General features: G+C 34.6%; 1 protein-coding gene across 1 annotated transcript; it reads right to left on the reverse strand.

Annotated features, from left to right (window-relative positions):
* Nucleotides 1–604: 604 nt before the first annotated feature.
* Nucleotides 605–2,791, reverse strand: LOC114391714 (MATH domain and coiled-coil domain-containing protein At3g58270-like). Its single transcript, XM_028352680.1, has 4 exons — nt 2,613–2,791; nt 2,345–2,490; nt 1,901–2,055; nt 605–1,622 (listed from the first exon to the last, which is right to left on the reverse strand). Exons 2-4 carry the CDS (start codon nt 2,464–2,466, stop codon nt 817–819), a joined length of 1,083 nt encoding a protein of 360 aa, XP_028208481.1. The 5' UTR covers nt 2,467–2,490; nt 2,613–2,791; the 3' UTR covers nt 605–816.
* Nucleotides 2,792–13,528: the final 10,737 nt, after the last annotated feature.

The raw sequence follows: 13,528 nt of genomic DNA on the forward strand, positions 1-13,528 counted from the left end.
TCTCCAAGTGTCTTATATTTTAACTACTGACCAGTTGGCTGCAGCATTCAATAACATTTTTGAAGACAAATAGACTCGTTTTTCCTAAGCAAAATGTAAATCCGCAATATTGGGACCCGAATATTTCACGTGTCGTGTTAAAGGTTAGTCAAACAGTAATATGAACAACTACAAAATCACTGCTCAAACATGTGTCTAGAGTCTAGACCAAGTCTTATCTCATTAATCATCTTAATATTATATATTTCTCTTTATTGTTTTATATTACAATATTGTATACAATATTTCATAAATAACCTATGTATATATTTGAATTATCATATAAAAGGAAATTAAAAAGTCATCATCACATGTTTACTATTAATTTAACTGAAACATATTGCTAATATAAATAGCTTGTACACTCTCATCAAATGATAAAATGTTTTATAATTAATTTTTTTTATATAATAATCACTTTAAAAATCATATAGAAGATAAATATTAATTAATTAATTTAATAAAAATATTTACATCAGTATCTCACAATTAAATTCACTATTATTCACATAATATTTATAACATACAGAATACAATCAATAATAATAAGCATAAGCCAAAATAATTGACCAGAAATTTATCTTTAAAATTTAACAAAAGTTAACAAACCTTATATAATCAATTAGAACAAATTAATGTACATCTACATTAAATTCTATCTTAACAAAAAAAAATTAACTACTGTTTCAGCATAATTTGTACAGAATTAAATGAAAACTATGTGCATGACCTTTCACCAAAACTAGTTGAGGACCATACATCAAAATAATTGGATGATCAAAACATAGCATAACCAATTGCAGCATTTAAATCCATCTCATTGAAGCCTCTTCTTACTTCAGACAAGCCTCTCCTTGCCACTTCAAACTCTCCTTCAGCAGCAGCAAGTTCCCCCCTGAGCCGCTTCATCTTAATCTCCAAAGCAACCACCTTGTCCTTCAGCTTCTTCAATTGGTTTGCTCTTTCCATATATGCCCTCGAACCCAATGCTAATTGAACATATGGCTCCAGCCAAGCCAGGTCAAACCCTGAGGACTTCACAAGTTCCTTCCACAAGCCATGAAGGTACTTTATGTCCTCTTCATTGATGTCTTTAACCCTTTTGGTCTTGAGAAAATGCAAAACATGGCCCAAAGAAGTAAAGGCCCATTGTCTAAACCTTCTAGTCCTTTCCCTTTGGCACTTTATCAGATTAGGGTGCCATATGCAAACCTCTTCCAAGAGTGGAATGAATGCTTGTTCTTCTGCTCCTAAACTCTCAAAATCTATGAGTTCTCTTAGTGTCAAATTGTTTGAGCCTTGAATTTCACCTTCTGCTGCAGTACTAGATCCTGAGGTTCTTGGACTAATGGTGTCCCTATCATCTGAGGATGATTCTTCTGTTGCTTGATCACAAGAGTCATGGATGGGAGAACTATTTGGGTGGACTTGAATCTTAGGTGCTAAATCGGAGACACATATGTGTGCTTCGATTATGCATGTGTTCCTCACAAGATACCCTTGTTTTGGGTTATTGAAATCAGTAAGATTCAAGAAAAATGAACCCCAGCAACGATATCCTCCATTGAACTTTTGTTGTGTCTCTGGAAATCACAAATATACATGATCAAGAATCAGATTTAAATTTAACACAGATACAACTATAATTAGAAGGCAACAAAATCTCAAAATAGAACACACAAACTTAACTATTGAAAGGTTTAGATACAAGCTAGAAGAACTTTTGAGAGTTTCTTTTCTAAAAATATAAAATTTTTTTCAGGAAAGAAAGTCTCAAAACTCTTCTAACCTCGCATTCTAACAGGTTCTAGCTATGAACTTAAAAGAGAAAAATTAAGAATTGGAGGTATATATAATATACCTTTAGCTATAGACTTATTCCTATCCACCTGATTTATTAGAGCTAACTTGAAAAAAGTGTTTCTGCTCCATCCGTACGGCGGTAAAGAATCAGCAACCATCAAATACACTGAAAAGTGATTCACATCCCTCCTCAGTGGATACACAAGGAGCCTCCTGTGATATATGATCATGAAGACCCCACGATTAATTCATAAAAATTCTCCAAATTAAGCTCATTGATCTCTCCTCGTCATGTATATTTAATTTCTCTTATCATAGCACATGAGAAAAAAAGTAAAATATAAGGTTCAATTTTTCTTTTTCTGCAAAAAGGTAAGGAAGTCACTATATAATCTAAACTTTTTAACTATTGGCAATTATTGAAGCCTTATTTCCACTTTTGTTAAGCATATGTAATCTGGGAATCTGAAAATAAACAAAAATCTGAATCACTTTGACGTACCATGTACAACCCCGGATTTTGAAAGGCTTGGAGCGCAATTTCATGAGATTTTTTTTTGAGAAATCCTCAATTTTCCATGAGAATTTCTCAAAATCAACACCTGTTGTCAATTCATTCACCATTCCGGTATGTACATCTGGCGCTAGCTGTGATTAGAAACCAAAAAAAATGAAAGAAATTATTTATCTTATAAGATAGAAAACAAAATAACAAGAACATATGTAATATTGGAAATTAATTAAAGTCCCAGAAGTTGATATATACGTACAAAGATCCTCTAATGCTTCGTTGGCCCCGGCGCGTAGAAGAGAGAAACTAAAGGCTCACAATCATGAATTCTATTTAGTACATGGAGAGAAAAAAGATAGCAGGAGAGAGAGAAAGAAAAATAATAGTGAATGCCAGAGAAATAAATGAATAATGGCACTATAGTCAAGTCAACTAGGTTCGTTTGGTGTAAGGAAGTATTTTAATAATGTAAAGAAATTTCAAACTGGCAACAGTTATAGGAAACTGGACTGGAGGAGGCAATATCTTTAAGGTACAAATGAAATTTCAAGGAAAGAACATGGGCAGATTTAATTTGGAGGTTGATTAATTAGTAGAGGTTACTTACAACAATAGTCCTCCAAGGCTTATTTTTCTCCTTTTAAAATAGTTACATAATTTTATACTTTATTTGTCAGAATGAACCATAGAAGAGAGAAGATAATATATTGTTAATAAATACCGAGGCTTTTAATTAGCGCTATTTTTGAATAAAATAAAATAAAATCATTAAACGGTTTTTTACATTAATAGGTATTCTTATTCTATGTGAGAGACAATATATTATGTTTAAGTAGACTATTATAAGCGAAAAAAATTTAATTTAGATATTTATTTACACAGTTGTATATTTAAAATTTGAATACGAAAACAGGAAAGAACTAGGTTATCTCAAATAGGGACGGTAACCCCCTGACTTACAAGATGTTCTTAACATACGAATTAATGCATTAATATAATATATGTTCCGTAAATTTCCAAGATGTCGTCCCCCTCCCCCTTACTCATGTCTCCATGATTGTTCATGTTTGCCGCCCCCTCCCCCTTAGTGCACTCCCTTTGTGTTTAAAAAAATCAATAATATTAATATACTCTAATAGTTTATTTTATATTATGTCTAATCAAAACTCAAAAATATATGAAATATATAATAAGTTCTATCTATTAAAAATATTTAGCATAAGTAGGAAGATGACTTAGTAATGCTATTAAATATTGTATTTCTTTTTCTAGATGGTGTTTGTAATGAGTCTTCTTTTAAATACTTATTATATTATTTTTCTTGTATTGGAATTTAGTTTTGCTTTTTATAGTTTTATTTATTGTTATATAAGGATTTATAATAGTTAAAATTAGTAGATAATTTAATTTTTATAATGTAGTTAAAGTAGGACAATTTAAAAAAAAAATCTTCGTTCTTTAAGAATAAAGAAGTCAATATTTTTTATATATTTTAGCTTCCTCTTATATTATAAAATTTAAAAAATTTACCACAAACTTATAAACTTGATAAATGAACTTTTAAGAAAAAAGAAGTAAATAATTTTGATTTATTGATATTTTTACTTTTATAAGATATTTAATATATTATTTATTATTAAACTAAATTTTAGACAACCATTAATAGTAAAAATTAGTATATGTTATATTCTTTAAATTTTTGCTCCCTTGATAATTTTTTCTGGTTCCGCCGTGCTCGAAGATGAAACAATCCCACAAATTGATCCACTCATTCGATGTTATAAAATACCAGCTGAATTGCTTTCAAAAAGCTAACTAATATGATCTAATCTAACGAATAAGATTAAATAAGTTTGTGTGTCGCCTAAGCATTATGAAATTTTAAAACGAGGTCAAAACATATGTCGGCAACAGAACACCTTTACAAGCTTGCATCTTAATTTAGAATTCCTCTATAATAAAGTTTATTACATCAATCCTTTTCATTTTTTGGTGGTAAGGACGGCTTTAGCCCATCAATCCTTTTTCTATATCTATCATATTAATGATCCGGGCTCCTTTGAATATTTTACAGGAAAGATTCTATTTCACCTGTAATCCGATTTCGTAATCCCGTGATGTGACCGTTTTATTTCATATAAATTAATTCCTTCTTTTATATGTGCACATACAAGAGTTGGGTTAGCGTTTTTTTTCTTGTACAAAAGTAAATTAAACCATTTTCACCAGTTTAGCGGCTTTCGCCACCTTCTTCTACCTCTACAATATCCCACCACTGCCACAATGCCCCCTCCACGTGTCACCTCAGGGCGTCGGACATCCTCCTCTGTCATGTTGCCTCTTTTTACCGTCATGTCACCCACCACCCATCCACCATGCACTACATTATTGTCGTCGTACATTCAAATAACCCTCTAATTTTTTATTAGTTTGTTGTTTTATGTAATTTTTCTTTTATCATTGAGGCTGGAATTAATCTTTATGTTCTTTGTTGAATTTATTTTGGTCTTTTTAGTTAAATTTTGATATTGATCTTATTCTGGAATTTAGATGATAGAATTTGCTTTGTGTTTTTGTTGATTTTGATTGTTCTTAGTTTATTTTGGATATTGTATTTTTTATGCTTGTATTAGACTAACATTTTTAACCTGTAATGTTATAAACTATAAAACTAAACACAGGTCATTAACAAAATATAAAATACAAAAAAAAATTAAATGTATTTTCAGTTATTGTCATCCATGAAAGAGCTGTCTTGTTTTGGTACTTCCAAGCTCTTACTCTCTTTATTGATGGTGTGTCAAACGAAATTAGAAGAGGTGAGCTCAGATATCAAATATATGTGCTAGGCATTCTATAATCAAAAATGCATTTAGTAGTTATTATCACCCATTAGTTGTCATTCAATATTTGGCTTCTCAATTCCAAAACTGTATTAAAATATGCTCAATTTTCCAAGCAGTATACTCAAAGTGGTAATAAAACTTAATGAATAAACTCAATATTTATTCTTGGTCCTAAACATAATTTTTCTCAAATAAATCAATGTGCACCTGAATATGAGAAAATATCACAATCTAAAAGTTTCAATTTTAAACTGTATGTATACAATCATAAAGTGGAACCAAGTCCCATTCTTTCTACATGATCTTTGAATTTAAATGGTGGCATGCCCTTAGTTAAAGGAACAGTGATTATCAACTCAGTGCTTATATGCTCAATGACCACTTTCTTGTCTTTTACTTTTTCTCTAATGGCTAAGTACTTAATGTCGATGTGCTTACTTCGACTTCCACTTTTGTTATTCTTAGCCATAAAGACAGCAGTTGAGTTATCACAGAAAATTGTCAAAGGCCTTGAAATAGTATCAACTATCTTCAGCCCAAAAATGAAACTCTTAAGTCATACACCATGTGATATAGCCTCAAAACAAGAGACAAACTCAGCTTCCATGGTAGAAGTAGCAGTCAAAGTATGTTTAACACTCCTCCATGAAATAGCTCCACCAGCCATCATGAAAATGTACCCAGATGTTGATTTGTGAGAATCAACACAACCAACAAAGTCTAAGTCTGAATAACCAATCACATCTAGATTTTCTATCTGTCTATACATAAGCATGTAATTTTTGGTCCCCCAAAGGTACCTCATCACTTTCTTAGTAGCTCTCCAGTGGTCAATACCTAGATTACTTTGATATCTTCCTAACATTCCAACTAAAAAGCAATGTCAGGCCTTGTGCACACTTGAGCATACATAAGGCTTCCAACAATTGAAGCATAATGAATGTTTTTCATCTGTTCCCTTTCAAAGTCCTTCTTTGGACATTGGTTCAAATTAAACCTATCACCCTTCACAATGGGAGCAACACTTGGTGAACAATCTTTCATTTGAAATCTCTCTAAAATTTTATTAATATAGGTTTCCTGTGATAGACCTAAAATACCTCAAGATCTATCTCTATGAATCTTAATGCCGATGACATAAGATGCATCACCCATATCCTTTATGTCAAAATTCTTAGAGAAAAATTGTTTCACCTCATGTAGCAAACCCCGATCATTGGCTGCAAGTAAAATATCATCTATATATAAAACAAGAAAACATATTTTACTCCCACTGACCTTGTGGTATATGCATTGATCCATGGGGTTTTCATCAAAATCAAATGAAGAAATTATCCCAGGAAACTTAAGGTACCACTAACGGGAGGCATATTTTAAACCATATATAGATTTATTAAGCTTGCAAACCAAATGCTCACCACTACTACAGGAGAAGCCTTCAAGTTGTTTCATATAAACCTCCTCCTCTAAATCACCATTAAGAAAGGTTGTTTTCACCTCCATTTGTTGCAACTCAAGGTCAAAATGAGCAACTAATGCCAAGATAATATGAAGAGAATCTTTCTTAGATATAGGAGAAAAAGTCTGTGTGTAGTCAATTCCTTCTTTTTGAATAAATCCCTTAGCAACGAGTCTTGTCTTGTATCTCTCAATGTTGCCTAATAAATCCCTTTTGGTCTTAAAGACCCATTTACAACCAATGGCCTTTGCCCCATTAGACAACTCAACAAGGTTCCAAACTCCATTACTCTGCATGAAATTCATCTCATCTTTCATGGCATCATACCATAAATTTGACTCTTTACAACTCACGGCTTGATCAAAAGTTTCAGGATTATTTTCAGCTCCAATATTATAGTCAGATTCTAGCAAATATACAATATAATCACTAGGAATAGTTGATTTTCTTACTCTAGTAGACCTCCTTAATGTTGCATCAACATTTTTTTGGGGATCATGTTGTTCAAATGGTTGTTCATGGATGATCAACTTGATCTACTGGATTATCAACAACAGGTTGTGGAATGCCAATCATGTGTTGTTCATCATCTCTTTGAACTTGAGGGGTATGAATTACAACCAATCTTTCACTTGATGTGAAAGGTTGAAACTTTATATAATCAATTTCAAAACCTAAGTCCCTCAATTAATCACTCCCACTGATCAAGTCACTTTCAAAAAACTTGACATTTCTTGATTCCACAATCCTAGTAATATGATATGGACAGTAAAACCTATAACATTTAGACCTTTCAGCATATCCAATGAAATACCCACTAATAGTCCTCGGGTCAAGTTTCTTCTCTTTTGGGTTATATATTCTTACCTAAGACAGACAACCCCAAATGCGCATGTGTTTCAAACTCGGTTTCCAACCTTTAAACAACTCAAAAGGTGTCTTTGGGACAGCCTTGGTTGGAACACGATTTAATATATACACGGTTGTATTTAGTGCTTCAGCCCACAAGGATTTAGGAAGATTGGAGTTGCTAAGCATACTCTGTACCATGTCCAATAATGTTCGGTTCCTTCTTTCTGTCACACCATTCTGATTTGGAGAACTAGACATAGTGTACTGGCAACAATCCCATATTTTTGAAGAAACTTTGCAAAAAGGACCAGGTGCTTGTCCATTCTCAGTATATCTATAACGACCCGCCTCGTCGCTACGATATCACCATTCTAAACCGCGAGGATTTCAATTTTTAAATGAAAACTCTATTAATTTGCTTATGGAAAAAAAATGAAAGTAATTTTTTTTATACACATTCACCAAACAATGCACCAATACTTAAGTGAATGCATATATATATTGGTATAGTAACTCCATACACATCATTCACATAATGGAAAGTAAATTTGTTCATACATATAATTAAAATTGTGATTTACATCCTCGATTCAACAAAAGAATTATGGAACTAGCTATGGAGGAGTTGATTAACAAAACACAACTCTCTCCCAAAATAATCTCAACATCATCACATCAGCTCGGTGGCTCCACAAAAGAATCTCACTTCTCGTACTCTACTGCTGTCATTCTACTCCTACGAACAAGAGTTCGCGATCATCACAGGTACCAACCACACAGTACAAAAATTGCGAGGGTGAGTTTATTATAAAAGAAATTAATACAAAAATCAAATAACCACAATTAGTAAGAAAACATTAACAAGTATCATAAGCTTGCACTGGTCGAGCCCGGCAAATGCACCGGATCGTGCAAGTAGTATAAAATGGTAAAAACCGAGTATCAAACTCTCGGGGAACTTGTGTTACTTGGTAAAGCTATATTCAGTGAATAGGTGTCTAGTATGAAAATATATGTATGGACTATGAACAGGTATGTAAACTAACTAATAAAAAGGAAAATCACATGAGTAATGATGTGTAAAGACAAGTAGACAACGTGTTGGTCTTCCTATTAGGTGCCTGATGTTATAAGGATATTCTCTACTTAACAATGCTCATGTCTTCTATGGTGTCTCCTGAAATGCTAAACTTCAATCCCTCGTGATAGTCTAGCCTAATCCTGATCAAGCATCGTCCGTAGATTCTGCATTAAGACAAACATACAAATAACTAGGTTACCGTACCCCGATCCCTCGTGATAATACGATAAAGTAGCCATGTCCTATCAAGTTCTAAGAATCAGACCAGTTTCCACTGTTGAATGATCCTAACAAAGCATGCATCTACATGATCAAGGCAAAAGCACACTGAAATGACATACTGATAGCACAGAGAACACATAAAACATCATTAAATAGATATATAGATATTTACATCAAGTACCTACAAGGAAGAACCAACAGAGGATTTAGCTCTCCATATCTGGGAAGCTTCTTTTACAACAAAGAGAAGAGAAAAATGAAGGATTGAAGAAATTCAAGTAGTGGGGATGTCTCCTCCACCTCTAGAACCTCACAATCACTCACAGACTCATCTCATGCTCTCAGGATGGCTTCCTCTTCACTCTCAGTTCTCTGCCAGTCTTCGCACAGCAAAAGCTCTCAAAAGTCTCTGGAACATGGACCTTTCTCTCTCTAGAAATCTCTAAAAACACAGAAGCTCAAGGAAAAGCCCAAAAATCCCCTTCCATTTCTGATTTCAGGCTTAAATAGGTGGTCTTGTTGGTGCTTGCGCACTTAGCGCAACTCTGGCTCGCTTAGCGTGCATAAGTGAATTTTGGCTTAACACCCGGCTTCTCGCTTAGCGGATGCATGCAAGCGATGTGCTAAGCAGGATCTCTCGCTTAGCGCGTGTGTCCAGCTCATCCTTCTTCCAGATTCTTCCTCGCGCTCAGCCACAAGAGTGGTGCGCTCAACGGATGGCTCGTTAAGCCGGCAGATTGTGTAACATCCTAATTTTTCATAAATAAATTTAAAAAGCTTTTTAGTAAAAAAATAAATAAATAAATAAATATAGAGCAAATAATAGGCTGAGTACCCTAGGTATAAATAGCTATGTTAAGTCAGGTGCCTCCTCTTCCCCTCATTTTCGTTTTTCTCTTTTCTCCACTCAAAACCCTTTCTTTTTCCCGTAGTCCACCAAACCTGTCTCAGAAAAATGACGATCTCGGACTCATTTACCGTTAGACCGTCGTGAAATTTTAGCAGCACGTTCGCAATCCAGTTCTGAACATTCTCACCGTTGAGAATTTCAAAATCATGTTTGAGCTTAGAGGAAGACCCTTCGAATTGTAGCCTTTTATTTTCCTGTAGAAACCCAAAACTGTCTCGGTAAAACTACGATCCCGGTTTCATTAACCGTTGGATTTTCATGAAAATTTGGATATGTTGTTCGAAATTCAATTTCGCACACTTTTACCGTTGGGATTTGCGAGATAATATTCGTGGAGGGAGAAAAGGGAATCGCATGAAGACAGTACAAGTGGAGGCTTCAATCTCTTCTCCGTCTCTCTGACGTTCAAGAATTCTATCGGAGCAGTCGGAGGAAAAACTGGAGGAATCTCAGGGAACTGCTAGAGATGCCGCTATCGTTGTTGGAAGACACGTGAGTCCGCTTAGAGGTAAGGGATGAGTTTATCGCAATTGGGGGTTAGAATGAACATGTGTAGGGATCCTTAGAGAACTAAATTTGGGTTTATTTTGGGATGTTTATTGAATTATATTTTTCTCTTTATGATTATAAATACAATATTATTGTATTCTATGTACCAATTGATGTCCTAATGAGAATTGATTGATAAACTTGAGTGCTCTTGATGTCTTTGTGTTTAACCTATGATTTTGATTAATTGATCTTGATACAATTGTGAGAAACTATTTCAGAGGTTTTACATCCCATGTTGTGATAAAATCTTTTGTATAAATTGTTATGTTGAGGTTATGAAATGATGATTCAAACTGTGAGTTTGTGATAAATTGAACATGTGACGGATGATGAAATACATGTGTATTGAGATGAGATGTGTGTATTGAGTTGTGAACTATGAACTGTGCAATCACACAATTGTAAGACCTTTTAAGGGCAACGAGTATTGTTATGGGATCCACTATGGGAACCCGACGAGTTAAAATGATTTTGAAAACAATTGAGTAAATGTGTGTATTGCATAGTTCATAGGTAAAGTGTATATGATTCATGAGGTGTGGTAACATGTTAAATTGAGATTATACCATTGTGATTGGGATTAAGTGTATGTGATAAATTGAGTATGTATATGATTGAGATATATATGTGCATTGAGGTGTTGTGTGCATTGAGTTGTGAACTATGAATTGTACAATCACACGATCATAAGTCCCTTCAAGGGCGACGAGTTAATGCTAAGTCCCTTTTAGGGCGACGAGTTGATGCTAAGTCCCTTTTAGGGCGACGAGTTGATGCTAAGTCCCTTTTTGGGCGACGAGTTAATGTTAAGTCCCTTTAAGGGCGACGAGTTAATGATAAGACCCTTAAAGGGCAACGAGTTAAAATTATTTTGAGAACAATTGAGGAGTCGTGTGTTTTGTACAGTTCATAGATAGAGTCTGTGTGCTAAAATATTTTCTGGGTTGGACCTGAATCAGGAGGGAGAGGCCCTGACGGACTCTTCGAAGTGTAGGCCTTGGGGGTCACACGGTTTGAGTGCTCCTTTAAGCCTATGTTGATCCCATATGGTTGGAGCATTCTCGCAAAACACTGTGATCCTGATTGGTCTCCCTATGATATTACCTAGTGAGAGTGACTTGACTTGCTAGTGTGTGGTTTGTCTTGTCATGTACTCCTAGGCGCCCGACGAGGTTTTTCACTGACATGGTACCACATTGCATATAGGCTTGAGTCTTAGCATAACTGTTTCATGCGTTTGCTAATTGTTTATTATGAAATTGATGTGTTATTATGTCTTGATCAGAGCGTGTGATTCTTGTGTAATGTGATTGATGATTGAAAAGTGTGATTGATGGATGAAAAGTGAACTTTGAATGACAAAGTGGTGGAATTACGTGAATTACGTGTAAGTAAGTTTTATTTGGTTTATATGATATGTATATCTAGCTGTCTTGTTTCTCTATTAGTTAGGAATGTGATAACTCACTCCCCGTGTGTTGTTTGTGTTTGGATCCTGTGATGATCTTGAACTTTGTGTGCGGGGGAGCAGATGACTAGGTGAATTGCTTAAAGGAACATTATGCTGAAGGACGTCGAGACACAACGCTCTGATAGAATGTGACAATGGGACATAAGTTTTTATATTAATTGCATGATGTTAGTCTATTTTATTTTATTTCACTGATTTAATAAAATATCTCTGTAAATTCTGACGGTCTTATTTTGAGCCGAATATGTTTTAATTGATAATAGTGAAGTGAATGTGAACCTTTTACCCGTGTGAATTTGGTTACCGATATGTTTATATATTTTGTTTATTTATATATATGTCGGGGTAGAGGGTGTCACAGATTGGCTTAGCAAGAAGCTAAAAATCAGCACTTCACAAACTTGTCTAATTAACCTGAAATTGAAAGGAAATGATTATTAAATACACAAAATGGGAGTACTAAGTACTTATTACCTATATTTAACAAAAAGTAATTACAATACTGCAAAATAACCATAAATGGGAGGAGTTAGATACAATTTGCACAGATTTATTACACAAAAGTTAGTCGTATTCATCGACTAACATGCACCAACATTCATTAGTCCAATACACACTCAACAAATAGTCATCATCCATCCACAATTCCAATCATTCATGCTTAATATGACGCATGCACCTGACCTCAACTCTCATATGCAATGTGGTATCATCCTCAAGGAAATAGCCTAAGAATGTGTTTGGATGGATACTTTCATCTGAGTAATTCATTTTAAATGAGATATTGAATTGCTGTCATTTTAAATTTAGTGTTTGAATAATAATTTAAGGAGAAATTAAATACCTGGAATTTTAATAGAGAATTTTAATTAACCAAAACTGAGTCATATGAAATTCTCCTAAAAACCTAAGAATTTCAATTTCTCAAAACATGCTCTTATTCACTCTGTGCTCGTACTCACTCCTTCTCCTTTCTCCGTGGGATTTGAAAAGGGAGAGGAACGCCACCACGCTGTTCCCACCGTCCCCCGACTTCACGTATATCTTCGCCCGGTCAAAACATCGCATCACTGTTGGCACCCCCTTCTCCTTCACGCTCGGAGTCTCTTCCTTGCCTTCGTCCACATTCTCCTCTCCCGAGAAGTCGAAGGCTTCATACTCGCCGTCACTTTCAGGTTCGGAATCGGAATACTCGAACACGTTTGTGGTGTGCGATTATGGAGGAGGCGGGTGATCGGTGGGGCTGTTTCAGAGAGCTTGATTTCGGGAGAGGAGAAAGGGGAAGGAGTAGAATAGTCGTGCTTGAGCGGGAGGCGAGTGTAGGTGGTGGCTTTGCCGCCGCCGGGGACTGGGAGGACTGGTTTCTGAATTTCAGGGTTCCGGGTTTTGCGACAAGCGAAAGCGTGAGGAGTGAACCACGCTGAGATTGAAGAATGTAGCAACAACCATCTTTGTCCCTGCCAAACCGGACTCAACATCTCAAGTCTCAACTCAACCACTCAAAAATAACAATCGGATAAGGTCACACGTGTTACAAACTCAAAAATAGCATTTTACACCTTAGAATAAATAAATGATCAATTTCATCTTTATACTCTCTATGTGAATTTAGTTTGAAACAAAATCACTGAAAAATACGATTAAATTGTTAATATAAATACACAATTATTAACTAAATTTAAAGAAGTGTAAAATGTAGGCATTTACCCATCTAATTAATTAGAACTAAATTTTTTATATATATTAAAAACCTTAGACAATTTTGATTATTTAATTATTAAA

Source organism: Glycine soja, chromosome 2 (assembly GCF_004193775.1).
Source record: "Glycine soja cultivar W05 chromosome 2, ASM419377v2, whole genome shotgun sequence".
Taxonomy (NCBI): domain Eukaryota; kingdom Viridiplantae; phylum Streptophyta; class Magnoliopsida; order Fabales; family Fabaceae; genus Glycine; species Glycine soja.